At 46.6% G+C, this 25,048-nt stretch overlaps 2 protein-coding genes across 9 annotated transcripts in view; one reads left to right on the forward strand and one right to left on the reverse strand.

Annotated features, from left to right (window-relative positions):
• The window catches only part of CCDC149 (coiled-coil domain containing 149), a 108,296-nt gene extending 92,832 nt beyond the window's left edge, over nucleotides 1-15,464 (forward strand). For 5 of the 7 annotated variants that reach the window (XM_038008645.2, XM_073012488.1, XM_073012489.1 and 2 more), the window contains one exon: nucleotides 10,150-14,260. In XM_038008645.2, coding sequence (XP_037864573.2) covers nucleotides 10,150-10,580 — 431 coding nt within the window. In that variant the 3' untranslated portion in view covers nucleotides 10,581-14,260. Of the gene's footprint in view, nucleotides 1-10,149 lie in introns of all 7 variants that reach the window. The other 2 variants (XM_008017737.3, XM_008017738.3) reach the window with 1 other exon arrangement.
• Nucleotides 15,465-18,173: 2,709 nt separating this feature from the next.
• Nucleotides 18,174-23,439, reverse strand: SOD3 (superoxide dismutase 3). 2 transcript variants are annotated; one of them, XM_073012490.1, is made up of 3 exons: nucleotides 23,314-23,408; nucleotides 20,573-20,886; nucleotides 18,174-19,517 (listed from the first exon to the last, which is right to left on the reverse strand). In XM_073012490.1, exon 3 carries the CDS (start codon nucleotides 19,499-19,501, stop codon nucleotides 18,779-18,781), a length of 723 nt encoding a protein of 240 aa, XP_072868591.1. In that variant the 5' UTR covers nucleotides 19,502-19,517; nucleotides 20,573-20,886; nucleotides 23,314-23,408; the 3' UTR covers nucleotides 18,174-18,778. The 2 variants fall into 2 exon arrangements, with proteins under 2 accessions (XP_072868591.1, XP_008015932.2); XM_008017741.3 differs by lacking the exon at nucleotides 20,573-20,886 and having other exon boundaries at nucleotides 23,314-23,439.
• Nucleotides 23,440-25,048: the final 1,609 nt, after the last annotated feature.

A 25,048-nucleotide genomic window follows, 5' to 3' on the forward strand; every position in this document is an offset into this window, starting at 1 on the left:
TGCTAGGTTTGATGTAATTCGTTACACATCAATAAATAAACAATATACATCCACATTTCCATCTTCTCTTGCTCAGACTCATGCCTTTAATCGTTACCTCTTTAAAATACTCTCAAAGTATTTTCCCCTTCTGGGTTGCATCTGCAGATTACACCTCACATTTCCCAGAGCCCCAACTTCCCTTGCCCTGAATACTCCATGGACTTCTCAAGCATGGCATCCCCAACTCTTCCTGCTTTCTTCCGTCTTTTTTTTGTCACCCTCTCAGCTTTTCAGGCTCAAAACCTTGGAGCTGTCAACCACTGTCAACCTTCTATCTCCATCTACATGTGGTCTTGCACTCAACTCTTTCTGCAGAGTTTTCACACCTCAGGACCTACCGCCTCTGGCATGGTTCAGGCCCTCATTTTCTTGTCAGGAGGGTTCCTCTCCTGGTTTTCCATCCTCCCTGACTGTCTTTGCTTTATTCTCATCTTCATCCTGCTACTATAGAATAAAGCTTTTGGAGTACTGTTTCATCACATTTGTGCCGTGCTCAAAAATCCCAAGTGGCTCTCCACTGTCTTCCACTTAACATCTCAACTCTGCAGCCTGGCCTAGCCTACCTTTCCAACCTCATGATTGTCTGCCCTAAAAACTGTGCTCTCAGCTAAATGGACTAACCAGCTGTGTCAGTTAGCTATTATTGGGTAACAAACCAACTCAAAATGTGGAACTTAAAGCAACAACTATGTGTTGTTTTTCATGAGTCTTTGGGTCAGATGGGTGGTTCTGCTAATCTAAGCTAGGCTCTGCAAGCTTTCTCTTGCATACGGATGAGGGAGCCTTGCCGAGCTGAGCTTAGATTAGCAGAACCAGAACCACCCATCTGACCCAAAGGCTCGTGAAAAATAATGCCTAGTCATTGCTTTAAATCACTCATAATAGCACGTGGAGTGGTAAGACCACTTCTTATCGCTGAATAAGAAGACCCAGATAAGCCAACAGGGTTGAGAGCCTGATCATAAGACCATAATAGTTCATGGAGTGGTAGAAGCCAGGACATATCTGGGATTTGAGCAGAAAGGTTACCCCCCAAGTACATGTGGGGAGAATTTCTAGAGAGAGACCCTGACTTTAATTGGTTCCACACTGGCCAGAAAGCAAGGCTGGGTCTTTGCAGCCAGCCTCATGTGGCTGCTTGTAAGGCTGGCCTGAATCACCGTGGCCCCCTGTGTGATTTGGAGCATGTCTTGGATGGTGGTTATGCCATGCCAGCATCCAATGTCCACATGGAGATCCAAAGCCTTCTGTCTGTTCTGGGCTTGCTGAGCCTCGGGGTGGACCTGGGCCTGCTAACCTGAAATGGAGCATGAGCCTGGCTTGATTTTCACAAGGGCGGTGTAAGTCACGGACTGATTCAAAATGATAGCTTCCAGAGTTGCATCATTAGCTCTCATTGTTCCTATCCCATCCTCCGACAGCGCTGGGTGGGAACAAGGAAGCATTTACGCCGTGGCTGTTAGTGTCCAGGATGGCCTCATCACTGTCGCATCTGTGATCAATTCTAACAGAAAGCAGCGCACACTTGGGAGGACAAAGCCTATCAGAGAGCAGCTAACAAAGGAAGATGAATCGCCCCTTCGGGCCAGTGGCAGTGGGAGTGGGGGACACACTTTTGGGTGATTAGCAATCTTTTAAACAAAGAGATACTGTTGCTTTATCTTTTAGAGGAAATATTTTTTTCTTTCCACATTATTTGTGTCATAATGTATTTGTATCTGTTCATTGCCTCCTCATCATTGATATGTGTATCATTATTAATAATAAGTGTTAATGATTCTGTTTGCTAAAACACCAAATAATTACTATTATTTATAATATTTTCCTGTTCTTGGCTGGTTCAGAAATATTTTATAGAAATAGCAATGCTATGTGTCTGTCCTTAAAAATAAAACACCCACAGCTTAAGAGTTAAGATTCTAGAATCTTCAAAGGAGGATTTTGCTCCCACAGCAAGTAACCAGAGGTCCCAGTGATAGCTCAATGCTCGTGACATTTTTAGTAACTTTTTTTTGTCTCCGGATAATGACTTGAGTATAATTTTAGGTATCTTTTGGATTAAAAAAAAGATAGTCTAAGGGTGGCTCATACTTGTCATCCAAGTACTGTGGGAGGCTGAGGTGAGAGGATCACTTGAGGCCAGGAATTTGAGACCAGCCTGGGCAACATAGTGAGACTTCATTTCTAAAAAAGAAAATTAAAACATTAGCTGCAAGTGGTGGCACATGCCTGTAGTCCCAGGTACTCGGGAGGCTGAAGCAGAAGGATCCCTTGAGCCCAGGAGGTTGTGGCTGCAGTGAGCTGTGATCATGGCATGGTACTCCAGCGTGGAACAATGTGAGATCCTGTCTCAAAGAAAAAAAAATTAATAATTAAAATTTAGATTTGAAAAGAATGGGGGAGTGGGTTGGTAAATCCTGCTGTTGACTTACAATCCAGTCCTAGATTCTGGCTCCTGTAGCTCTGTGGTCCTGAGGCTCTGAAAATCTAGCCTTTCTCAGAAAAAGTAAACAGAGTAGGATTACAGCCTGAGTACATTCCTCTTATTGTGGCTGTGTTTTAACCCCTAATGAGGACAGCGGTGTTGGCCCCACACACAGCCCCCGGCACCCGCTGCTTAAAAAGTTCTCCCTGCTAATCTCAGAGGTTTGCCATATTAAAAGAGACTCATACCTTTGGATATGAGCAGAATGTCATCTAACGAAATGGCACAAGGCAAAATACCAGCAACTGAAAGTCCCCTGTGTAATTTAGACCACCCTCACTTAGATGTAAATTAAGGTAGAGAAGATTAAGCTGACCTCCAGTAAAAACACACCACAGATGGTTTAGGGGTTAGGTTGTTACGAGTAAGGTTAATTAATTTTTCAGGGGCACTAGAATATACTATTAAGTGTCCTGGAAGAAGTAATTTCATAAGAGTAATTTCCAGAAGGAGTTTATTCGTTTCACGTTGGTGAAAAATTTAGCTGCTGCAAGTACCGTAATTTACTCCTTTTAAATAAAGCCTCCCCACCATGCTGGAAACCTGCTCATTTTGACCCGCTGTTTCTCATGTCCCCTGTATGACCACTATAAAAATTTTCATCTGTGAGTATGAAAATTATGTGATTGCTTCCCTGAGCTACCTTAGATGTAGATAAATGTTTGTGCAAGTCAGAAATCTTTGTCTTTCTTTTTCAAAAGTACCATTTTAAGAACTTTTAGAGTAGCAACCTGAATACAACCTTAAATGAATACCGTAAATTCAAGGATTGCTTTCATATATTAACGAGTGGTATTTAAAGAGATGTACTCATATATTCATGGATTCACGCAGTCGTGTATATTGTTCATATATTCAAACATTTAATAAGCGATTTATTGTTGAGTCCCCACTATGGAACAAGGTTAAAAAATTAATCAGGCAAGTTTCTATATTTAAGGTAGGAGTCTTACTTCTGGCCAGATTTAATCAAATAGGCATCATGGAAGATGTGGAGGTGGAGGTGACTCTTGAAGTTCATCCCTGGGACATACAAGAGAGAATGATAGTCATGGAGGAATCAACTTTGTGAGTTATAGGTGCTGGGGACAGGGGCGGGCAACATGAAGGGCCAGTGTGGCTGGAGTAGAGGGAAAAAGAAGAGTTGGTTTGCCAGGTAGAAATGTAGATGGATGTTAGTCATGGAAGGCCTTGAATGTGAGGTTATGAGCTTAGGCTTTGTTCCCGAGACACTGGCAGCCTTTAAATGATGTATAGCTGGGCAAAGACATGGTGAGCTTTGTGCTTCAAGCTTGCAGTGCTGCTCAAACTGAAGTGTGCACCCACATCACCCAGGATCTTATTAAAGTGAAGGTTCAGAACCAGTCATTCTGGAGCAGAGCCTGAGACCCTGCATGTTTAAAAGTCCCCAGGTGATGCTGCCACTACTGGACCATGAACCACACTTTAGGTAGCAAAGCTTTAGGGAAGGCTCCTGTCTCGTAACAGGTTGGATGAGTGCAGGAGGAGACTAGAATCAAACGAACCTGTTAGAAACCAACATACCTCATCCTTGCTAAACAGATCTGAATAGTTGTTTTTTCAAAATCCAGGCTTGATTTATTCACACATCTATACATCTATATATTGCGCATCAGGAACTAACATACCTTATCCTGGCTGAACCGATCTGAATAGCTATTTTTTTTAAAAAAATCAAGGCTTGCTTTATTACATTCATGTGTTTCATTGTAAGCACAAGTAATGGTCTCCTTTGCAGATACAACGCTTACTGAGGTCAGTGAATTCTTAGGAGAGTCAACATAGTTGTCTGTGACTAAATGCAGCCTTCAGAAAGCATAAAGTAGATTTGATCAAAATTCTGTCCCTGGGATTTGTCTGTGGTCATCAAAAAGGCTAAAGGAAATGGAAACTTATTTTGAATGTGAAAAGCAAATGTATTATCAGGAGAATTAGAGCTATAGGGTGTGGTGACAGCAGCCAAGATCCACCTTACTTAGCTGAAACCCACAGTCCCTTTCTCTGTTGATACTGATGTTTGTTATCACATCACTGCTTCTGTCTGTGATCATTTTCTCTTCCTTGTGCTGCACCCTTCATCTTGGTAGTTTCATTTTAGTCCTAAAGTCCCTCTGATTTCACTCTTTCATTTCTTCTAGAGCTTCTCAGAGTTTTTACCAAGGTTCAGTCCTTTAAAAACTTTTAAACATTAATAAATGCTCGAAAGTGTATTCAATTATGTAATTAAGAAATGCTCACCACATACCATGCATATCAATCCATACTTTTATGTCATATCAATACTTTTATGTTGTATTAAAATTAGAGTGGATCACAGATGTAATAACATTGTTACATGTTGCAGAAATTCTAAGCTCCATTTTAATTCAAACTTGTTAGATTGTATTTCTTTTTTAGGTTTTATTTATTTAGTTATTTATTTATTTTGAGACGAAGTCTAGCTCTGTCGCCCAGGCTGGCGTGCAGTGGCTCGATCTTGGCTCACTGCAACCTCCACCTCCTGGGTTCAAGCGATTCTTCTGCCTCAGCCTCCTGAGTAGCTGGGACTACAGGCACACACCACCAAACCCGGCTAATTTTTTATATTTTTTTAGTAGAGACAGGGTTTCACCATGTGAACCAGGCTGGTCTTGAACTCCTGACCTCGTGATCTGCCTCTCTAGCCTTCCAAAGTGCTGGGATTATAGGGGTGAACCACTGTGCCTGGCCCTTTTTAGGTTATATTTAACCTAAAGTATCTAACCACATGCTTAGTCTCGTGTGTTTTTAAATACACGTTTTTTCAAAATTATGAAATAATCCTTGTAAATTCGTCTTATAAATTGTCACCACATACCTGTCACCTGCCAGGGTCTGAGTTCCGGAAATATTGGGCATTGTTTGCACTTGCCTTCTGAATGCTTACCTGTTCATTGGCTGGGGGGATGGTCTAAAAGTCACATCCAGCTGAACCATGGGGAAATATGCCTCAGCAATTTATCTAGAAACCTTAGAAATCCAAGCAATGTTTGGTGTTGGGCAAAGAGAAGAGTGGGCAGAGGCAAGGAACATTTCTGAGTGTCTTAGTCAGTTCAGGCTGCTATAACAGACTACCATAGACGGAGTGTTTTCAACAATAAGCAGACATTTATTTCTCATAGTTCCAGAGGCTGGGAAGTTCAAGATCAAGGTGCTAAGAGATTCTGTGACTCAGGAGGGCCTTCTTCCTGTTTTGCAGATGGCGGCCTTCTTGCTGTATCCTCAAACGGCAGAGAGAGGGGGTTCTGGCCCCTTCCTCTTCATATAAGGGTACAAATCCCATTATGAGGGATCCATTTCATGACTATTCTCACCCTGAGTACCTTCCAAAGGCCTCACCTCCAAATACCATCACACTGGGATTAGGGCCTCAATATGAATGTTGGGAGGACACAAGAATTCAGTCTCTAGCACTGAGGCTGATATGGTTTGTCTGTGTCCTCACCCACCTCTCACCTTGAATGGTAATCATCTCCACATGTCAAGGGTGGGGCCAGGTGGAGATAATTGAATCATGGGGGTGGTTTCCCCCATACTGTTCTCTTGGTAGCAAATAAGTCTCAGAAGATCTGATGGTTTCATTAAATGAGAGTTCCTCTGCACACGTTCTCTTGCCTGCCGCCATGTAAGATGTCCCTTTGCTCTTCTTTCATCTTCCGCCATGATTGTGAGGCCTCCCCACCCATGTGGAACTGAGTCCATTTAACCTCTTTCCTTTATAAATTACCCAGTCTTGGGTATGTCTTTATTAGCAGCATGAAAACAGACTAATACAGAGGGACAAAGACAGGACTTAGCGTTGACTGGTCTTCAAGGTCTTAAGCCCATGTGACTATGAAGCATTGCTGAAACTGCAAACAAGAGGTTACTCTATGGGGGAAAACTATCTTCTGGAAAGTGCCAGCAGATTTTCCAGGTAGAGAATCCTATTGGCAGCCAGAAACGTGGGTCTGTCTCTTCTACAAGAAGCTAGCAGAGCCATCGATATAGATCTGGGAGCTGTACTCAGAGGCAGGAATTAAGGTCATATGATAGCCAAAGAGTGAGAATGAATGAAGAAAAACAGATGGCAGATCACTGGGGAAAGTGCCCTCAGAGGGGCCAGAAGGAAATATCAGAATCAACAAAGGAAACTGGGAAGGCATGTGTAGGAGATTGAATACTGACCCTCAAAGAGTTCAGGTCCAATTCCCTGAAACCTGTAAGTGTTACCTTATATGGCGAAATGACTTTGCTGATATGATTGATTTATGGATCTTGAGATTAGGAGATTATCCTGGATTATTCGGGTGGGCCAAAAATGCAATATCATGTATCCTTTCAAGAGGGAGGCGAGAGAGAGATTGTGCACACACAGATAAAAAGGCAGTGTGACCATGGCAGCAGAGATAGCAAGGATGCAGCCACAAACCAAGGAATCCTGGCAGCTATCAGAAACTGGGAGAGGCAGGAAATGGATTCTGCCCCAGAGCTGCCAAGGGAGCACAACCTTGGTTTTGGCCCAGTGAATTTTTTTTTTTTTTTTTTTTTTTTGAGTCAGAGTCTCGCTCCGTCACCCAGGCTGGAGTGCATTGACACAATGTCGGCTCACTGCAACCTCTGCCTCCCGGGTTCAAGTGATTCTCCTGCCTCAGCTTCCTGAGTAGCTGGCATTACAGGCATGCACCACCACACTTGGCTAATTTTTGTATTTTTAGCAGAGACAGGTTTCTCCGTGTTGGCCAGGATGGTCTTGAACTCCTGACCTCAGGTGATCCGCCTGCCTCAGCCTCCCAAAGTGCTGGGATTACAGGCGTGAACCACTGTGCCCAGCCCCAGCGAAATTTTTTTGTACTTCTGATTCCAGAGTTATAAGGGAATAAATGTGTTTTAAGCCACTACATCTGTGGTTATTTGTTTCAGCAGCTATAGGGAACTAATACATCATGCTCACAGAACTAGATTGAAGGAGAGACTACAGGGAGAAACAGCTTGTGAGGAGCATGTGGCCAATGGGAAAGTATGCTACAGGGTGGGGAGGGAGGTGTAGGAGGCCTCACAGGCGGGGGGGACGCAGGATAGACTGAAGGATTGAAGTTGTGAATCAGCACTGGGAAGTGGAAGCAGTGGATATGGGTTCCTAGCTTTACAGATCAGTGTAGCAAAGGAAAGATGAAGTGATAATGGATGGTGGAATCTTGGAGGTTGCATATCTTGTTTTATAAAATAGGAATACAGCACATGTTAAAAAATATAAATAGCACAGAAAGATGGAAAATTAAACTTAAAGTCTTCCTCCACCCTTGCTTCTTGCTGTGGTCCTCAGTCTGCTTTCCAAAGACAACCTACAATTTTTAGTGCATATTATCAGAAAGAATCTCGCAACTTGGCAAGTAAATCTGTATACATAATCCCCTGTTGATGAGCACTTGGATTTTTCCAGACTTCTGTTTTTAAAAACAGTAGTGTTGTAGTGAGTATCTAAGAACAATATGTCTTGAAATATCTGGCCTATAAGTCTTACTAAGTTTTATTTTCTTTATTAACATATGATTGTACCTGTTTCCCTGCATCCTTCGCCACACTGAGCTTTGTCAAACCTTTTCATTTTTGCCATTCTGGTAGAGGAAAAACTACATTTTGCTAGGACTTAGATTTCTGCAATTTTGAGTGATGGTGTGAATCGTTTAATATGTCTGCTCTCCATTTCTGTATCCTTTTCTGTTTCCAGCTTGCCCATTTTCATTCAACATTTACATACCTGTTGGAGATTGTGGTGCATTCAAATGAACAAATTCTGTACTCATAAACATGGGTAAATCTCACAAACATCATGTGAAGTGAAAGGACCCAGCACAGCAAGATTCCTGAATATAAAGTTCCAGGACCAAGCAGATCTCATTTCGGCATTTTAAATAGGCTAATGGTTATCCTTGGCAGAAGAAAAGGGACTGGAAAGGGGGTCCAGGAGTCCTGGACTCGAAAGTGTTTGCAGGGGTTGGTAATATTTTGTTTCTCATCCTGGTTATATGGGTGAGTTTACTTTGCGAAAATTCATTGAGCTGGATACGTGAGTTTTGTGCACTTCTCTTTATGTGTATTATACTTCCATTTATAAAAGAAAGGGAACTATTTTTTAAATATTGTTGAATGCTTAGAATGTGTCAGACACTGGATGAGTCAGATGCGGTTCCTGCTCTCATGGACTTAAATTTAGAATGAGATAAACACGTCAAATGTTTAGCACAGTGCGTAGCGTGGAAAAGCACCCAATAAGCATTAGCTGGGAGGATTTATCTAAAAGAGGGGAGAAACTGATCAGTGTGTGTGGAGACCTAATGGGCACATGGCATGGCTGGGAGGACATGTGTGATGGAATTGTGGGAAATGAAACTGCAGAGTGAAACAGGAGCGCATCAGCAGGACCTCGTAAGGGCCTAAGCGAAAGGAAATTTATCCTGAAAGTGACAAGGCTCCAGTAGAAGGTTTTAAGCAGGAAAATGGCATGGCCAGATGATGCTCAACATCCTTTCTAACCTGCTGCAGTTCTCCAGCTCCCCAAGTTCCAACTTACAGCCTGAAAACATACCTGCACATATCTGATAGCAAGCCCCACTACAGTAGGGTTCTGCTGTGGTTCCATTCAGGGGTACCAGGAAGTGTTCCTGGGGGCCCCTTATTCCTGGTCTAGGACCTGCGCCCAGGCTAAACCCAGTCCCACTGTGGCTCTATCATACCTTTCTTCACTGTTTAGCCGGAGGCTGAGAAGAGATTGGCTTCTGGGGAAACTCAGTGTCTGTTGTTGAATGCATATGCCCGGGTACTAAGAGCTGGCTCCACTGTGCTGCTTCCTAGTCATGCAGAGCAACCATTGCTGGTTAGGTTCAGAAGGAGCATCAGAGTCCTGTCCTGATCACAAAGCATGTGAGTAGGAAAATGAGGGCTGGATGTCAGCACTTTAGGGCTCACCCTTCTCTCCCATGTCCTTCCTGTTGCAGTGCTAGAATTTCCATCCTATGGCAAAGGGGTTTAGGGACAACAACTCAACAGGGGAGGAAGCTTGAGGCTGTATTTGCATATAATTTATTTTATATTGAGGAACACCAGGTATCTGCATTAAGGAATGAGATGCTGATGGAGAATCGTGGAGAAGGGGTGGCACTAAATCCTTCCCGAACTATCCTTCTGCTTCCCACCCTCAATGCAGCCGGAACCTTTTTTCATTACTAACAAGACCCAGTTCTGAGCTGCAGAACCAACAAAACCTTTGTCCTCAATATACATATTTAATGGGCACAAGAAGCAGCCATTAGAGAATGGAACAGAAGCTAACCAGGTGCCTGGAAAGGATGGATTATGACATGGCCCAAGTGCTCTCTTGCCCTCTGTTAATAATGCAGGAATCACTAGAATGCATGTTCACTGGTTTCACCTGGGTCCTGTGTTCCCCTTCATCTCCAGTTCCCTGCACGGGGAGCCAAAAAAAGTCTTGCTCCTTTTTCAGAGGCCCTGTCCTGGTAGGCTGGGCGGGAGGTTGGCAGAAGAGGGGCGGTGAGGGTTGACTTGCTGCCAGAGGTTTAATGCTGTCCTCGTTCTGTTTTCAGGGGAGGCTCAGAAGCAAGAAGGAGATGAAAGTTGTGCCGCTGCTGAGGCGTTGACAGCGCCTGAGGATGCTGGGAGGCCCGCTGTCAACTCCCCAGCAAATCAGAGCCACGGGAACCAATGCAAGCTCTTTCATCCTTCATTACCCCAGTTACCTTCTGAGGAAGAAGTAAACAGCCTTGGAAGGGAAATAATTAAACTGACAAAGGAACAGGCAGCTGCAGAACTGGAAGAGGTCAGAAGAGAGAGTCCCATGGAGGGTCAGAGGAGTGAGACGGGGCCAGCCCCACCGGGCCTGGCCATCCAGGGGGAGCTCCCCAGATCTCACCTGGACTCCATCGAGGCCAGCCAGCCAGCAGCCGAAGCTTCCACACAGGAAGACGGCAAAGGGATCCCAGAGGGCAGAGGTACGAGGAGCACCGTGAAAACCTGAAGGGGAGAGGGATCTGGCACAATGACACATTGAAAGCCCCAGAGAGGGTCAAGAATGAAGCATCAGAACGGCGCGCCCACGTCGCCTTCTCCTGAAACACCTCCGAGTCTGCAAGTGAGAAAATGCTCTGATCCTGTTGCAAACTGTGAATATTCTGATGATGCCAGTACAGTTTGATTTATTAAATGTAGGTCCTCAAGCTTCTCAGTGTCATCTCTTTCTGCCAGAGAGTGCTACTGTGAACAGGGCCAGGCCCAGGAATTGTGTCCACCATATGGCTGGTTGTCAGCATCCGTCTTTCTGTCAGCTTTTGTTTTATCAGAGATAAGATGTTTTTGTATTAGCATTTAATGTTGTCAATCAAAATTACGGGAAGAGCTAGAAACTGATGGGGTTTTTAATCAGGTCCCCATCTTGGTCAAGGTTAGGCAGCTGGAGAGGAAGGTGTAATTGAGCAGAACGTGTCCAGAGGGCCCATGACTGCACCCCATCAAGTCAGGGCCCGCTCGGTAGGACTGCCTGGCATGGGTGTGCTTGGCATGGAGCCCACAGCACTGCTGTTGTGCAGACTGGCAGGTGGAAGGGCCTTCAGCAGGCTGAGAAGTTTGGGCTTCTGGGTTGAAATCCACAGCCCCTGTTGAGGCCTGCGTGCTGAGTGCCAGAGCTGAGTTTTCTGGCTCGTAAATCTGGAGAATTAACTGATCTGAAGTGATTGGGAGGGGTGAGCTTTTGTAAAAGCCGGGGAACAGGACTCCCAGTGGTGGTCTGGTTTTTTGTGAGATGAGATGAGAGCTACAGCCTGGAAATGCTCGTTCTCTGCATTCAACCTGTCTCACATACAGGATCGTATGGCCATTTCAGGTTTGGGAAAGATCTACCTGCTGGGAGCCAGTCTAGTTCCCCGCACCACCTGGAACTTCCAAACCCTTCACTCCTTCAACAGAATGTGGAGGCTGCCTCATTTGTGCCATCAAGTATTAGAATTTCAAAGACCAGACACAGAGCTCATAACCTTATATGGGAAAGAGAGAGGAAAACAAAAAAGCTTCACCACAGCATAGCAAGGGGGGATGTGGAACCAAGAACATGATCCAGGGGTGGGAAAGGGGGGCATGCTCAATCCCAGCTGGTGCTTTCCTTGCAGATAAAGATTAGCTTTTCTAGGTGGCATCCGGCACCGCAGAAAATTAAAAGGTCATCCAGCCATAGCTTTTTCCTTCCCTGGAAAGCCTGAGACTAGATCCCAAAGCTCAGAATGCCTCTGAGAACCAGAATCACTCCTTTGAGAGGCGCTCCTTGCAGGAAAAAGAGGCTCCCAGAGTGGTAGCCTCTCTTAGTGAAAATGCATCCTAAAAATTCAATGTTTGTCCCAGGCTCGTGACTCTAAGATGTGACATCTGGACACGAGGGGCCAGCCACACAGATACATCCCTCCCAGATTGCATCTCCAGGAATCAGTCTGCTAGCAGAATGGGCTCCCCATCCCTTCCTGTGCTGCTCCTCTGAAGTAGGCCAAAGTGCAGCCCAGAAGCACCCACTCCTTTGTCTGGCGCACACTGGGTGGACCTCCCGTGACTGGAGTTGAAATGGGAGCATGCTGGAGTCAGCGTTCTCTTGTTCCTGGTGAGAAGAACATCCCATTGACCCCTGGCCACTGGGCCCAATGTTCCATCCTTCCTTCTGTCCCAGCCTATCCCCCTCCCCACCAGGCCCACCCCACAACTTCTCCTCAAGGGCGGTTGCTCCCGCAGCTGGAGGGCTTGCACAGACCAGCAGTCAGTCGCGGAAATCATTCTTCCTGCTGGACTGGGCCTTGACTGCCTGCAAATGTCCAGCACTACTTCGTAGGATGCCAGAGCCACCGAAGGAAAACACAGCCACGTTTAATATAATAATAATAAAAGGAAAAAGCTCAGCCTGCAGAACTCTGGTTTTGACCCACCGTCGGCCAGATGCACATCTTCAGGGCCTGTTCAACACCTTCTGAAAAGCAGGGCTCGTAATAGACTCCAGCACATTCCATCAGAGTCAGGAAAACTGCGGTGAGTCCCAGAGAATCTAGGGTGCAGGGCAGGGAGCAGGAGTCGTAGGGAGTGATAACCTGAACTGTGTATAGTCAGCTGGGAAGGTCTTATGTTGTTAAGTGAAATGAGAGCCAGTTAGTTGATCCTGTCACAGATGTAACCATGATAACACCCCATAGATATGTGACACGTGTGTCCTGCCCCTGCTTTCCCCATCCAACATGGTTCTTCTGTTCCACAGGCATTAAAGGGGGTTTCTGCAATTACTTACAGCCATCTTTTGTCTTTTTTAGGATCATTGTTTAAGGGTGTGGCATTCTCTCCCCTACTTCACTAGATAACCCTGCATCAGGCATGGTCCTCAAAGCTTCAAGCCACACTTAATAGAAACTTAAACAGTAGGGACGTGAATTCTGTTCTATAACAGGAACTTTGGAAGTAGGGCATTCCAGGGCTATACATTCAAGAAATTCGTCAAGGTGTTCTAGGTTTCCATCTTCCTTCTCTTCCTGCTGTGTCAGCTGCTTTCTCATAACAAGGTGACTGCAACAGCTCCAGATAACATCTGTTCAAAGGCAGAAGGAAGCTTCTTTCTCCCCACAGAGGTGTGTGTGTGTGTTTCAAGAGTGAGAAACCCAGTTCCTATCACATTTTATTGGTCAGAATGATCACCTGGGGCTTGTGGTCACATGTGACGTTGTCCCATAATGATGTCACATGACAATGTCTTAACCATTCCTTAGCAAGGGAGATGGTATTACCATGATCCGTTTAGGTTCACCAAGATTCACCCTTAAGAACTGAAGAAGGGCCCTGGCCCTAGACATTCAGACTCTAAAACACCAAAACAGGATCATATCTTGGGATGTGTAAGAGAGTTGGGAATGGACAACCAATAGTGTTGTCTCTGAACACCATGTCTTTTTGTTGCTGCATAAAAAGCCAGAAAATCATGTTTCTGATGACTTTGGAGTTAGGGGGAGGGGCTATGGTGGTTTGCTCAGAAAAATGCCATCTCATCCCCCTTCCCTGGCATCTTTCTGATCTGTCCTGTTTTGTAGGTGGAATGTTCCCACCTTCGTTTGCCTGTTCAGACGTGTTTGTCCTTCCATTATTTTTCCAGCTGGGTTGCCAGCAGAATGCAGAGCAGTCTAGAGAAATGAAACAGAGCTGACAGGTCTCTTAATGAAAGCTTGTTTGCACACCCTGCCTTTCCTGTGATCGCTGTGTACCTGAGAGCCTCTAGGTGTGGATTTTTACATGAGCGTTTGTCTTTCTTTTAATTAAGGCCTGTAGAAATGGATTGGTTTTTGTAAAGCAGGCATTTCTCATCCCCTCACTCTTGCTCTTCCTCTTTCCACACCTTCTCTACCCATCTTCCTCTCCCCTCCCCCTTCCTTCTCTTGCTCCCAAAGCTATTCCCAAAGCCTCTCTAGCCGGGAGGCTCCTGATGGCCTCAGCTCAATGCCAGCTGGACCCTGCCCGTTTTTGGCAATCTTAAGCAAGCTAAATTAGTTTGCCCATTGTTGCTCCTCTTCTGTGACCTCCCTCCCAAACATGCACCACCATCACGATGCAAAGTTCTAGAAAAGGGCTCTGCTATCAGTTATTCACATGTTGGAGTAAATATTTTGATGTATTATTCCTACTGGGAGCCTTTGCATCCCAGTTCACCACATGGCATGAAAAGTTCTGTCTCTTCTTTAAGGAATGGCAAAGACCAGCTACTTACTTACAGAGATGATCTTCCCTGTCTCTTTAAAATTACAGCATGCCTTTGCCCCTATTGGTTTTTACTCCAAAAAAATGGGGTGGCCTCCTGGCTTTGTTGGTTTCCCACAGCCCTGTGGATGACCTGGTACCCTACTTTTTTTTTTTCTTTTTTTTTTGAGAGTCCCACTCTGTCGGCCAGGCTGGAGTGCAGTGGCATGATCTCGGCTCACTGCAACCTCCACTTCCCGAGTTCAAGCGATTCTCTTCCCTCAGCCTCCCGAGTAACTGGGACTATAGGCGTGCACCACCATGCCTGGCTAATTTTTGTATTTTTAGTAGAGAGGGGGTTTCAGTATGTTGGCCAGGCTGGTCTCAAACTCCCGACCTCGTGATATGCCTTCTTTGGCCTCCCAAAGTGCTAGGATTACAGGTGTGAGCCACTGCACCCGGCCTGTACCCTACTTCTTTTTGAAAAAGCACCTTCTTCCTCTACTTTCGTTCTAAAACCTCCATTTAAAACACTCCCCCTCCTTAGCAATAGTGAGAATCCCTTCAGACTAGATAGGATGTCAAAAGGCCAAAGCATTGCCCCCAACACACTCCTTTAATGTATTCCCTTCTTTCCAGGTGTCTTCCTGAACAGAGAAAAATGTATAGATCAGAGAGATGCAGTTGGGAGCTCCATAGTGAATCTAGTTAGAAATGAGAAGCAGAAAAAATAGGAAAGACCCGTCTCTCAATATTATGGTTGCTTCCCAAAACAAAACAAAACAAGTTGATGCGGCATGAAGGCAATTTAAAATGATAGATACGGCCATGCTGCCTTACATTTCATATCACCTCTTTACTAAAGGAGAATTTTTTGGGATGCAGAGGGAAAGTTTGCATACTATTGAAAAGTTTGACTTTCTGGAATCTATGTGAGCTCAGGAATAGATCTGGGGATCTTAGCAGAGGCCGGTGGTAGCCTATTAAATGTAAAACAATTGGCTTTGTTTTTAAAACCAGCTGCCATTTTGTAGTTTCATTTAAAGAAAAAGTACCTTCTATTCATTTGCAGAACTTGCTTTATTGGATTCTATGGTCACTGTGTATCATAACTATATCTTTTTTGTTACCTGAAATAAAAATGTGGCAATTTTCCTGATAGAGATGATTAATTATCTTTATTGTTTGCTTCCTATTCCACCCTCACCACAGGGCAAGCGGAGGCTGAGCATGACTTGTGGCATACTACAGCAACTTATCAGTTGCAATCTGTCACCTAAAACTATTTGATCATATGGTAGTCATGAAAAATATGGAGAATGTAAAGATTTTATGCATTCAGTCAAAAAAAAAAGGCAGATCTAAAATCAGTTGGTTTATTTCCTGCAGTCTTTCAAGTTGACCAAAGCGCTCACTGATTTGCTCTATTTTCTTACGTTTTTAGTATTTCTGTATATATGCACTAAAAAGCCCCACTCGGAAAAAAAAAAAAATCAGTGCAATTCTGAGAAAAAGCTTATCCTAAACATCTAAAGATAGCATTTCTAATTATTGTCTACATTGTGTTTAAACTGTGCAAACTTGAGCATTATTCTCACTTTACCAGCTGTGTCTAGGTAGAGTCATTACATCAAACGCTTCTAATTTTACAAAAAGAAATCAAAACAAGCGTGTGTTTCAGTCCCAATGACAAATGCAAACCCTGTGAGTCAAACAGGCAAACTGATTAGCAAGCTGGCTGGGAAGTCAAAACAGCAAATATAAGGAGATTAACAAAATAGATCTGTAAGATGAGAGGAGTAAAAATAGACTCCAGGGGCCAAGTGGGGTCCAGTGGGTGGCTTTGGTGGCACACATATGGTTCTGTGCCAGGAACCAGATGTCTGCCTTTATGGCCCACAATCTTCCCTTCATCCTAGGCCCCCTCGCCGCAAGACATGGGATCGCAGAGTTCATGTCATCTAGTCTCTCAATGGATGCAGAAATCCTTCTCCGGAACCTCAGAGGTAGCAACTGTCCTTCATTTGAATCCTGGTTGCATGATGCTTGCTGCCTTACAAGGCAGTCCCATCTATTTATTAGTAGGTAGCTATTTTTTGGATCTTAGCCATTGTTATTAATTAGATACTTATTAGGTCCTTATTTGTTGTGCATACTATGCTATGCACCTCTCATGAATAACATTTGATTTAATCTTCAAAACAATCTGGTATGATGATCTTATTTTACCCATGCTCAGAGAGGTTAAGTGACTTGTTCAGGTCACACAGTTTGTGAGTGTGGCAGAGCTGAAGTTCAAATGGGCCTTTCTACCTGAGTCTGACCTGTTAACCATCATGCTAGATGCATATCTTTGCCCTGACAATGAACTGTAACTTGTCCTCCTATTATTTCTTCTGTGTGTGTGTGTGTGTGTGTGTGTGTGTGTGTTGTTTGTTTTTTGCTTTTTTTGTTTTGGGGATTTTTGTTTTGTTTCATTTTGGTTTTTTGGCTCTGGAGGCCCATAGGATAATTTATCCATCCCATTCCTGGAACAGAAATGGAGTGAGTCTGCTAGGGTGCCTCTTCAGACCCCATCTACAGGGTCAAGGGTTGTGAAGAGAGAAACTAAGAACAGAATGCAATTGACAAGAAGTGTCAGCCTCCTTCTGGGAAAAAAAAAAAAAAAGGTCCACACCTCCCCTGATGGTCCTGAATTTCCCATAATCGAGACAGCAGAGTAGATGATGGGTGTTTGACATTTTAATCCTCTCCATCCTCTGTCCCCATGTAATAGCTGCCTCGTCGCAACTTGTAATTGGGGAGATATTTGAGATCAGGATTGGGAGGTTTAGAGACACTGTTTGCTCATCCCCTTTCAGTGCTGATGAGTACAGTTCAAGTTAGTATTCAAACCAGTAAGAACCAATTGGTGGAAAAAAGTCACCAGGCAATAGCCTTTCGCTCCAGTTGTCACTTGGGTTCAAGAAAAGATTTTAAAATAACAAGTTAGTGCTAGTTAGAGGTAAAAATAACCCCTGGGGACAGGTTTGTGGCTGTGGTTCAGTCGGTCGCACTGCCTTAGGAGTCTGGGAGAAATGGAAGCTGCCTCCCAGTAACCAGGGTGGAAAAGTCACAGCTAGGAAGTGAGGCTACCCTGAGAGGCTAAAAAGTTATTGCAAGTACGTTTATTCTGTGAACGAAGGTGTATGCACAAGACTGTTCTAGCATGGGTATAGATTATAAGTTTCAAAAGAAAGCTAAACTCCCTACAAGCCTTCATCAAAATCAACCACCTTTCCATCCCGTGCCTCCGTTTTCCTCTGGTTTTGGTCCTGCCAAATGCTAACAACGTCACATTCCAACCCTACTCTTCTGTGCTTAGGCAAGATGCAGTCACCTGGCCTCCCTGGCACTGTCTCTGATATCTGGGAAAATGGACCTAAGGCTGTACTCAGAGGCAGATGTGACAAGCTACCAGCCCAGGTGAGATTGAAGGTTTCTTCCCCTCTCAGGCCAGAGGTTCCAGTGTCAGAATCATCCTGAGGCTTGTTGCAAATAAACTTTCTCTTCTCCCTTTGGATTCCACAGCTCTGGGATGTAGCCTAGGAAGCTGTATTTTTTTTTTTTTTAAACTTCCCTGAGTGATTCTGGTGATATTCTTCTTGGAGTCACACGGAAGGGCAAGACAAACAGTGGCTGAACGTTGTTGCCAGCAGGGTTAGTGGGGTGGGGGCAGAGGATAAGGAGAAGTCCTGCAGGGATTTGGGAAGTATGTTTGCCACTTCCAAAAAAAGAAAAGGAAAAACAAAACAAAAAAAAAGCTCAGCTTGGGAGAGAAGCCTAAAACAAATAAAGAAAAAAAGTAACCAAGGCCCCGACGCAGTACTGAATTGCTGAATTTTTAATGTGCAACACAAAGATTGCCAAACATCCCCCCACAGGAGCAGGTCTCAGTGGGGTGGCGGTGGATGAGAAACAGCTGAAGACGCGGGGCATTTGGCCTGGCTTCTGCTGCACGGACTGGCTGGCCGCGGGAGCGGTGATGGATGGGGAGGGGTGGGGGTAGGGGGACTCCAGACAACCCTCTAGAGCGGCCTCTGAGCTCCTAGGAGGAACCTGAAGGTGGGAAGGGGGAAGATCGTCAGGTCGAAGGCGGTAGTCCCAGGGCTTATGGGGTGGGGAAGGAGGGTCCGGATGGAAAGATACCTCAGGGAGCCTAGGAGGCTGTCAGCGTGGGTGGGGTGTTTCGGTACAAATGGAGGCCTTCAGACCTACTGAGTGGGGGGCTCCCAGGGTTGGGGCGGTCCTCAGGATGGCAGGTTGGTGGGTCTCGGTATAGGGGAGACCTCTGGGTGGAGAGGGCTGCGGGGAGACTTCAACAAAGGCGAAGGTGAGACCTCAGGGTGGAGGGTGTCTGTTGGAGCAGAGGAGAAGCTCAAAGGCAGAGGGGGACCTCGGGGGTCCCTGGCCGCCGCCGGGTGGGGGCTCCGCTCAGGCGGCCTTGCACTCGCTTTCGCGCCGCCGCTTCTTGCGCTCTGAGTGCTCCCGCGCCTGGCGCTCCCAGAGCCCGGGCCCGCACACGCCCACCACGCAGCAGGCCAGCCGCCGGCCCGCGTTCCCGTTCTCCACGCTGGCCTGGTTGCCGCCGCGGCCCAGGTCGTCCTCGCCAGCGTGGACGACCACGGCCCGGCCCACGATTGAGTGCGGGCCCGCGAGCGAGGCGGCCAGGCCGGCGCGGTACTTCCAGAGGCTGCCGTCGCGCACCGCGAAGTTGCCGAAGTCGCCCGGGTGCCGCGGGTGCGGCACGGCCAGCGGGTTGTAGTGGGGCCCGGTGGACTCGCAGCCCTGGCTCAGGTCCCCGAACTGGTGCACGTGGATGGCGCGGCTGGAGTTGTTCCGCTCGGTCGGGAAGCCCTCCAGGGCGAAGAAAGCCTCGAGCTTGGCGCGGGGCGCGAGCTGCCGGAAGAGGACGACTCCGGTCACCCGGGGCTGCGCGGCGTCCAGCGTGGCCGACGGCTGCACCTGGCAGGCGGCGTGGAGTGCGCCGTCGTCGTCCCGCCGCTGCGTGAGCTCCTGCCACATCTCCGTGATCTTGGCGTGCATGTCTCGGATCGACTCTGCCAAGTCAGAGTTGGGCTCCGCTGAGTCCTCGCCCGTCCAGGCGTCCGAGGCACCGGCTGCCAGGAGCAGGCAGGAACACAGCAGCGCTAGCATGGCTGGAGTCGGGCACCTGCGGGACGCCCCCGCGGAGATGGGGGCAGAGTGAGGCTTAGTTACTTGAAACATGGACTCTCAGGGACCCCACTGTCGCAGACCCAACCGCCCAGTCCCCAGTGGGCTTCCTGGCCCAGTGGGCATTCCTTCGTGTGGCAAACGTTTGTCCAGGGTCTGCTGTGTGCCGGGCACTGTGTTAGGTGTTGTGGCTGTAAAAATGGCTGCGACCCAATCTGAAGAAACCCACAAGGATCTGAGTCGCAAATGATCATGGTCCTCTCCAGTCCCATCTCCATAGCGTGGAGGGGGTCTCAGGGAGCATGAGGGGTGTCTCATGGCCCTCTCTCATCTCCCCACCTGGTCTCCTGTTACCCTCTTCCTCCATCCTCCCCCACAGACAACCCTGTCCCTGCCTTCTGTGGCTTTGCATGTGCTATGCCTTCTCCCCGAAGTGCCTTCTCCGTGTTCTCTGCTACACTCAGTAGACTTGGAGCTTCTTGAAGACAGAAACTCAGTTTTATTCATCGGTATCCCCAGCACCTGGCCCCACACCTGGCAATAGGAAATATATAATATGTGATTTTGCATAAGGAGTTATGTAAGGGACAAACTTGGCATCCAATCATTCCAGCACAATCCTACGATTGAAGACGGGGCCTGTGCTGGAGAAGGACAGAGGAGGCAGTACCCATCTCCGTAGGAGCCTCCGGGAAGGCTTCTCAGAGGTGGTGACTTTTGAACTGTGTTCCACAAGATGGGTAGGAGTTTTCCAGCCAAGTTGAGTAAGAAGGCCATCTCAGCAGGTAGTGCAGTGGAAGTTTTTAAGAAGAAAAGTGGGTGATGAGGTGGTCTTTCATTCCTTAAGTCCTACAGGTAAAAGGATGTGGGTTGGACTTTGGGATGAAGAGGAAAGGGGAGAAAGAATGGGAGTAGCCTAGGAAGAGACAGAGAAGCAGAAATAGAGACAGTGAGATGAGTTAGGGGGCATTGTAGTAACCCAAGCAGGAAATGAAGGCTTTTACCAAAGTGGAGGCAGTGCACACAGAGAAGGCATGGGTTTAAGAGACACACCAGGCAGCACTGGCAGGCTGGTAGATGAAGGCACGGTACAAATGACCAAGGTTCCCAGCAGGAGAGACTGGGTGGAGGGAGGGTGGGACCTGTTCTGGAGAAGCAGGGAGAGAGGATGAGTTCAGCTGGAGTCTCCTGAGGGTGAGATGCTGGCGGGTGCCCAGGTGGGGAGACAGGTGGGCAGACAGTTGGAAACTTGGGTTTGGCACTTGGAAGAGGAGATGAAGCTGGCAGGGGTTCTCAGTGTTGACTGCACATCAGATTCAGATTTTTAAAAATCAGATGCCCAGGCGCCACCCCAAGAGATTCTGATTCTGTGAGAAAGAAAGGAGAAAGAAAGAAAGGGAAGGAAGGAAGGAAGGAAGGAAGGAAGGAAGGAAGGAAGGAAGGAAGGAAGGAAGGAAGGAAGGGAGGGAAGGAGGAAGGGAGGGAGGGAGGGAGGGAGGGAGGGAGGGAGGGAGGGAAAGAAAGAGGAAAGAAAAAAAAGAAAAGAAAGAAGAAACCTCCATCAAAGATTCTGGAGCCCAGCCAGGAATTATAAAGTCAGGTACATATTTGAATCCCAATTCCAACCTATACTAACTGTAACTGTGACTTCATGGGATTACTGATGCTTAGCTTCAGGTTCCTTACCTGTAGCATAAGGCCAGCCATACCACCAAGATATGTTCAGAGGGATCGGTGCTGCCTCCAAAGAACTGCTTTAAAGGTCAACTGCATTTCCAACACCAAACTAGCTGCCATTTAAGAAACTCTAAGATTGAGTAGATATGCTTTATATAACCCATTTCAGAAAGCCAATTTAGTGTGGTGATTAAAGGGATGGATTCTAGAGCTACCTCATGAATCTAAAGCCTGACTCTGCCACTTACTCTAAGGGTTAGCAGTTATTATTTTTATTGCTGAGTAGCAGAGTAAATGTTGGACTGCAGACTGTGCACTGCCTCATCCCCTGTGAACCTCAGTTTTCTCATCTGCAAATAGGGGTACTAATACAGACTTACCTTAGAGGCTTGCTGCGAGGCTTAAAAGAGATGGTTAGAATTGCTAAAACTTATTGAACAGAGGTGCCAGACACTATTGTAAGTACTGTGCGTGGGTTAATTCCCTGCATCCTCACAAGAACATTATTCAGTAGCTGTTATCCCCATTCTAAAGTGTGGGAAACTGAGGCACAGAGAGGCGTGTATCCTGCTCAAGGTGATGTGTTCAATAAGGAGCTGAAGGCAGGATTTGAAAGTGTGTGTCTGCTCCAAGCCCAAGGTTTAGGCACCACACTGCACATCTCTCATCTAAGGCACTTAGCACAGAGCCCAGTACATAGAAAGTTCTCAGGAAATAGCAGCTCTTAGCTATCAGAGAGAAGCTGCTGGTAGAGATTTTAGGACCATTAGCTAAGAGATGCTGTGGACACTGTGAGAGGAGGTGCCCTTGAAAGGCTCCAAGAAGAAGTATCCAGAAAGAGGGAGAAGCAGAGAAAGTGATGTTCAAGGACTCACCTAAATGACATGGCCCAGTGTGGTACTACTACCCCAAAGCCCCAGGGAGTAGGCAGGAAAGCGGGGTAACTCTCCTGCCAGACCTGGACATGAAGTTCCCCATCATCAAAGACATCTTCCTCCTAAGACAGCCGTGCCACTCAGAAGGGCTCTGCTGCTTAGAAAGTTCTCCGTAAAAGCACGGAGTAAAACCAGATTGTTTTGGGTGTGTCAGTGAGCTTTCTTTTTCAAGAATCCTTGGGAAATAAATATTTTAAGGAGATGTTTTTCTCTTAAACCAAAAGAAGAGCCAGGCATGGTGGCTTATGCTGTAATCCCACCCCTTTGAGAGGCAGAGACAGGAGTATCATTTGAGTCCGGGAGTGTGAGACCAACCTGGGCAACATAGAGAGAACCCCATCTCTACCAAAAATAAAAAAATAGCTGGGTGTGGTGGCATGTGCCTATAGTCCCAGTTACTCAGGAGGCTGAGGTAGGAGGATCGCTTGAGCCTGGGAGGTGGAGGCTGCAGTGAGCCATGATGGTGATCATGCCACTACATTCCAGCCTGGGTGCTAGGCGACAGAATGGGTGACAGAATGAGACCATGTCTCAAAAAAAAAAAAAAAAAAAAAAAAAAAAAGGGAAGAAGAGGAAGAGGAGGAGGAAGAGGGGGAAAGAAAATTCTCTCTTAAACCCAGGTAAACTCTGACTTCCTGTTTCTTAAGCCTTTGACACCTTTTCCCCTTGGGACCAACTTCATTCTTCTCCCACAGCCTCCTGCTCAGTTTGAGCTGTGAAATGACCAAGTACCTTTTTAAGGGCCTCCTTTGTACATGGATCTGGAGGGGAGGACAGTGTTATCAAAGAAAGAGGACAGGGGCCTGTATCCTGAACCACATGGAGGCACCAAGCCTTTATCTCCTTCCTGGGTCTGTATCTGGGAAGAACCTGCCCCTCTTGAGCCTTGGGTGTATTTCATCCCTCAGCTCGCTCCTAGAAGGAGCTCTTTTTCCTAACACTAAAGTCCTCTTGGACTGGTCTTTGCAGATCCACAGGAGGAACGGTTTCTTCCTCCCCTCATTGCCTTCCTCTCCCTTCACTCCACCTCCCTGCTAACCCCTCAGAGCAGCCAGAGAAAGTCCATTTCCCTCCCAAGAAGATGCAATTTGTTCCCAAGAAGAGGCCTGTTGCCCCAACCCAACTTCAGACTCAATAAACACACTCCAAGAAGAACAAAATGAACCTCAGCTTAGCACCCACCTTTCCAGCTCCTCCAAGAGAGCTTTCTCTCCTGAAAAGACTGCTGCACCCAGCCGGCCCAGGAATGCTGGCTGTCCCTGGAGCCTGGGCTGTTAGCCCAGCAGGAGGCCAGCCCAGAGGAGTGGTCAGCATGAGGGAGGCAGGCCATTGGGCTGGTTTAGGGAGGAAAAGCAGGCCAGACAGCCCCGGCTTGTAGAATTGGTTCGCCTCCACCTCCTCCCGCTCTGTCCCCACCTCCCCTACCCCTCCCATTTCTGGGGTTTTGGGCCAAAGATTTCATTCCGTGACTTCACCGCCTTGTAGCCAGTGACCTTCAGTACACAGCAGGGGAATAAAAATGAGAAAGAAAATCGCCTGTTTGGAGAGGTGTACAATGACCTCTTTATTGAGAGGCCCTTTGCTTTTCTCTAAGTCAATAACTTATTGACTTATTTTTGCTGCATGGAAATGGGCACCTCGCAAATGTGCACGGTGTTTGCTGCGGAGCTGTGCTGTCATACCTGAGAGCAGAGCAGCGGGTGGGTCGTGATGACACAGGCTGCAGAGTCCCAGCCTTATCACTTCCTATCTGTGTACGCCTGGAGCAGCTGCACCACTCCCTGTGCCTCCTTTTCATCATCTGTAAAATGGGGGTGTGATGCTGTCCACTCCGCACACCCACCGTGAAGATCCACTGAGATCATCACTCGCCCAGTGAGAACACAGTGGCTGGCACTAGCCGCACTCATAAATAATCATCATTGTCATTGTCGTTACTGTTATTATTAAAGAGATGAAGGAGTCTTTTTTAAAAATGTGTTGTCTGGGAGAACTCGGAGTGTTTCCCTCCTGATGTCCATCCTTTTTTTGCTACCATGAACTTTTCTCAATCATAGCAGCCCTTTCCAAAAATAGAAGCTCTTCTTTCCCAGAAAAGCCCATGTGGGAAAAACCAGGCAGCCTGCTTGCTGGCCTGCCCCTCCTCCCGCATTCCTTCAACAAATGTTTATTGGGTGCTCATCCATTCCAGGCACTATGCTGTGTGCCGGGCACCCAAAGCTGCATAAGTCACCTTGGGGGTTCATACTCCGGGGACAGAGACAGCAGCATCAATAGATGCATCCAGTACAGAGTGGGGAGCGCAGCAACGGAGGATTGAACAGGGCCTCATGAGGTCCCAAACACCCGTTTTGGTGGCAGGAAAGCTTATAAAAAATCTAAGTCTCTGAACTCCACCCCGGGCTGGGTGAATTACTTACCAGCAGGAGCTTCCTAGAATCATCTTGGAAAAACTCAAACTAATGATCTTTATCCAGGGGCAGGCATTCTGCGAGATAAGAGGGAGACTTTCCCAGAACTCGGAGACTCCAGCCCTTCCACCCTACCGTCCTTCCTTCCGGCCCGCTGAGAACCCAGGCACAGTAGCTCAATCTTGCAGCTCTGCGTTCTGTAGGTAGGTGTAGTTGTCCTTGACTAATGAGTTTTCAGAGTTCCACATGCCACTCACCCCCCCGCCCCACCCTGCAACAGTCTAGTTGCTTATTGTCAATCGTTCATCCCATTTGTAAAACATTTATATTTTCATTCAGTTCTTGAAATCATAATTATATACATTCATAGCTACTATTTTTATTATTTGTTTATTTTATTTTATGTTATTTTAAAATGAAAGCCAGTTTATTAAGAAAGTAAAGGAATAAAAGAGTGGCTACTCCATAGGCAGAGCTGGACATTCCTGAAAGCAAGAGGAAGAATG

This window comes from Chlorocebus sabaeus, chromosome 27 (assembly GCF_047675955.1).
Source record: "Chlorocebus sabaeus isolate Y175 chromosome 27, mChlSab1.0.hap1, whole genome shotgun sequence".
Classification (NCBI taxonomy): domain Eukaryota; kingdom Metazoa; phylum Chordata; class Mammalia; order Primates; family Cercopithecidae; genus Chlorocebus; species Chlorocebus sabaeus.

What these genes read in the sequence shown, in the direction of transcription:
- SOD3 (XM_008017741.3), bottom strand. Translation starts at nt 19,501, where the DNA reads ATGCTAGCGCTGCTGTGTTCCTGCCTGCTCCTGGCAGCCGGTGCCTCG.